Source organism: Physcomitrium patens, chromosome 17 (genome assembly GCF_059467195.1).
Source record: "Physcomitrium patens ecotype Gransden chromosome 17, ASM5946719v1, whole genome shotgun sequence".
Classification (NCBI taxonomy): domain Eukaryota; kingdom Viridiplantae; phylum Streptophyta; class Bryopsida; order Funariales; family Funariaceae; genus Physcomitrium; species Physcomitrium patens.
Genome location: NC_143426.1, coordinates 12,030,175 through 12,034,278, shown reverse-complemented (window position 1 = coordinate 12,034,278; position 4,104 = coordinate 12,030,175). Strand labels below are relative to the sequence as shown.

The 4,104-nt window shown below is 46.4% G+C and overlaps 1 protein-coding gene across 1 annotated transcript; it reads left to right on the top strand.

Annotated features, from left to right (window-relative positions):
• Window positions 1–485: 485 nt before the first annotated feature.
• Window positions 486–3,462, top strand: LOC112294688 (uncharacterized). The gene is made up of 2 exons (XM_024545427.3): window positions 486–2,643; window positions 2,786–3,462. The coding sequence occupies exons 1-2, from the start codon at window positions 1,064–1,066 to the stop codon at window positions 3,018–3,020; spliced, it is 1,815 nt and encodes a 604-aa protein (XP_024401195.1). The 5' UTR covers window positions 486–1,063; the 3' UTR covers window positions 3,021–3,462.
• Window positions 3,463–4,104: the final 642 nt, after the last annotated feature.

Here is a 4,104-nt window from a genome sequence, read left to right as displayed (position 1 = left end):
GGCGAAGAAAACGGGAAAATCACTTGTTGGAGGAATTTCACTCGAACCAGGAGTTGCGGGGGTTGACAGTGTTCGACGATTTTTCTGCGACTGGAGGAAGAATGTGAAGACGCGAGAATGAGAGGAGAGTTCAGTTGCCAGCACAGAAAAGAGCGATCTCGTTCTGAGAGCTTTGTTTAGATTTTTTTTCCAGATATAATTTCGATGTGCATCTTCCAGTGCTGTCCATAATTATCGCAGAAGCACTCGGCAGCTGGCTCGTGCAGCGTTCCGCACCTCCCATCTCACTTGTTGCTTGTCGCTTGTGGACTGGAATTTCTCGTCGCTTTTACACAGGGACAAGAGGAAAAGGAAAGAGGACGAATAGGATGAGCAGACGACTATCTTTTCCCGATTGGAGCCAAGGTTGACTGATGAGCTAAGGCATGGGCTGTGGGTTTTATTTTTTGTTTGTGCGTTTTGCAAGTGTTTAGAATATTCGTCTCGGTTAGTCTGAGTAGAGAGCGGCGCCCTCAGTTAGCTAGGTTCTACTTACAGACTGCCTTTTAGTATCGGTATTGCTAGGAGAGTATGGACCGTCCGTTGACGCATCTCTCTCTCATCTTCTAATTGTTGATCGATTGCGGTCCAGTGCTTGTAGCAGGTTATGATTGATATACAGCATGATTTCGCATCAGAAATCCTGCGACCTTGTGCGTTGATGATTGGTAGTCGGTGGGCTTCTGTGTCATAAAATTACTACTGACTGATTTTATAGAGGCGCCATTCTTGTGTGGAGGGTTGTGGTCTGGTGACGCTTCCGTCTCGCATGGAGAAGATATGACGGACGCAGTAGCAAGCGTCTTCTGCGTGGTTACAATGGTTACTGGAACTTGGTTCTCAGTTAACGGGTCGTTGCGAAGCATTGTTCGAAGACTCTGAGTGTAATCGAATTTAGCGTCGCTGTTGAATCGTGTGTATCGTGGTTGGATCCTTACGCCAGTGAGCGACATTGTATGCACGTCATTCTGACGACTAAACCGGTACTGAATCTTCTACATAACCGTTCGAGACTGCTCTCGCCATGGCCGCAACCCTTCATGCGCCTTTGTCTCTCGACATTCTTCCTGATGAGGGTCGGTCCATGTTGAGACGGCAGGGGTCATTGACTCCAGGTAGTAACTCCCCGAAGGTGGACTGGAAATCTAGCGCTGGATTGGGTGCTGGAAACAAGGGAGGAGGGCAAGGCGTCACTACTATTCGGCGGTCCCTTTCGGTCGGGTCTGCACTTTCAGATTTCCTCGGAAGCAGCTCGTCGAGGAAGTCTTTGGAAATAAACTCGTCCATGAAGAGGTCTGGTAGCAAAGGTTGTCTGGAAAGCCTGGAAGCTAGTAGTAATTTTAAGGCAATCTCTGACGGGGATGATAGGTGGGAGAGGTTCGAGGAGGAGTGCAATTGGAATTTTGCAACCCTTGAGAACACCAACCGGTCAGGAGGTACGATGCACAATGATACCTTTCCTTCGGTTCAGCTACCTTCTCAGGAATGGCACGGTTTGGGGAAAAACAAGGCAGCGCCATCTTTTCCACGACCTGGTAACAGTTCTCGGACGGAACTCCAACGAACTTTCTCCATGGGTCATACTGTGCCGTCGAAGACACCAAAATCACCGCAAAAGTCCGTAGTGGTTGAGCAAGCGCAGCAATCGTTCGATTCTTTGAAGGACAGGCTGGATTCTTCTTTGCGGATGCAACCTGAGTGTTCGTATGGCTCTGCGAAGTCCCCTCCTGTGGTCAAGCTCTTACCAGCGCCTCCCACTATGGATGTCTCGCCTCGTAAAGATGTGAGATTTTCTGGCATAGTCCAAGTTGTGTCAGGTTTAAATTTGTCTGCGCTGCCTCGGAGCCTTAAGCGACGAAAGAACAAGGAGAAGAATATGTCGAGGCCTCGTTTGTGTGCCATGAGCAATGGCTTCTCAGCAATGGCGTTTATTATCAAGAGCATGCACAGGCATGTCCTGGAAATGCAGGAAGACCACCTACTGAACCTCGTCACTCCAATGCATCGAGACATGGATTTGTCTTTTTCTTTGCTCTTCCAGCAAGTGTTTGCAAGGACGCCGGAGTACATGCTCGCTGTTATGGTCTTACTTGCAGAGTTCTCCGTGCTTTCCCTGGGAAAGCACATGGCCTTCGCGGCCGCTGTGAACATGGCCAATCCGGAGGTATCCCTTCCGGATGGCATTTCTGCTTCTTCCAAGAAACGGGTTGAGTCTGGTGTGGCCGAGGATTTGAGTAGACGCCAAGAAGCTGCACTTTCTCCTAAGCCTGGAAACTCGCACATTTTCAAAGTGCCCACAGAATGTTTTAACGGAAGCTTCCCAAAACTTTCTGCTGCAGAGGAGTCAATCATGCTATCAATGATGTCTGAGACTGTGAAGCAGCTCGAGGCTGACTCAGGATGGCAGCCGGTTACTCATGTTGATCGTGAAGTTACTAAGATGCTCGTTGCACCGGTGCAAGCCACTCTGAGTCCTGACAATTACCCCTGCTTCGACCGAACAGATCTTGAGTATCAGCACGCCATCAGCTTGCAGCCCAACAATGTCATGCTCCTCTCCAACTACGCGCAGTTTCTCTACGTTGTTCGTCACGACAACAACATGTATGACACTTCTCTCTCCTAGTATCTTCTTGTGCAGTGGCTATTTTTGGTGACTACGAGTAAGTTGTCTTGTCCTTGGATTTCAAGATGTAAGTTAAAACTCTAATTCAATTTTTCTTATGCCTTTCTTTTCTTTTGTTAGGGCTGAAGAGTACTTCCATCGTGCCATACGTGCGGATCCGTCGGATGGGGAGGTTCTGGGCCGGTTCGCTAATTTCCTATGGCTCGCCCGCGGAGACAAGGAAACAGCAGAAAGAGCTTTCAGGGCTGCTGCTGCTTTGGATCCTGCCAACCCCTACCATGCTGGCAACTACTCCCACTTTCTTTGGCACTCAGAATCGAACTCCCAAAGTGTCACTCCACATGTTACGTTGTGAATTCATGATTCGTCGAAACAAAGCCGTCTCACTTGATTGATGTGAATCCTTAGTATATTTGGTAACTTCAACGTCGTATCACAAATCACACGACTTTTCGATGGAGTTATCTATTTTTCCCGCCAATATTTCGACATACCTTCTGAATCTTCTCAAGGAGTTTCGGAAACCTATGTGAGTTAGTAAACAGTTATCCTGCAGAGAAACCCCTAACTTAACTAGTCTCATGTGGACTTCACAATTTTGATCCCAGTGTATAAAATCGATGTGGTGCTCGTAAGGTAGGTCACGTTGAGAATGACAAAGTAGTTTATGGACGCTTGCAGCAAAAATCTAGCCTGATAGCCAGCAAAGGTCCAATACCTCCGACTGAGTTTGATATGTGTAAATTGTCCATAAGCATAATTAAAATTCTGTTTCTGCCGCGCTTGAAGACTTGTAATCTCGCTGTCAGCACATGCTTTCCAGAAGAGCATGTATCAGAGCGTTTATCAAAAGCTGTCGTGTTGTAACTATTCACGTGCTCTGTGGTGGATCTTGTGACACAACTGTCTAGTGCAACAACGATTACTATAATTACAACAAGAGTTTCAACAATGGCAGACCTAGTAATATATTCGTCAGTATCTGATAGTAAGGTTATGGATCATTCGCGGCCTTTTCTCTAAAATTAGGTCTTAATCTCAACAGCCTTATACCCCCATAAACGGCGTCGACAAAATTTGATAAGTCGTATCCCGTCCAGTCTGCAGATTTCTTATCACAACGATCAACTGGGTTCCATCGAATATGCGGCGAGTCCACAAGTGATAAATGCTAGCAGGCGATTTTGTCTTATTGTAGTAGTATAGTATGTTTAAGGAAGGGATGTGTAAGTGAGCATGAAGCTAGGATGAGTGCTCTGTGGACGTGCCTCTAATTTGCAAAATTTCTTCCGGCAATTAAGGGTGGCATAGTAAGAGAAATGAAACTGAGAATTTATCTTATAGATTGCCGAAGTTTAGCTTGTGTTTCTATGGTAACAAATTTTAGAGGATGTAGCTTCTTTAATATATGAGGGAAAGTTATAATACTTCTTGACTTT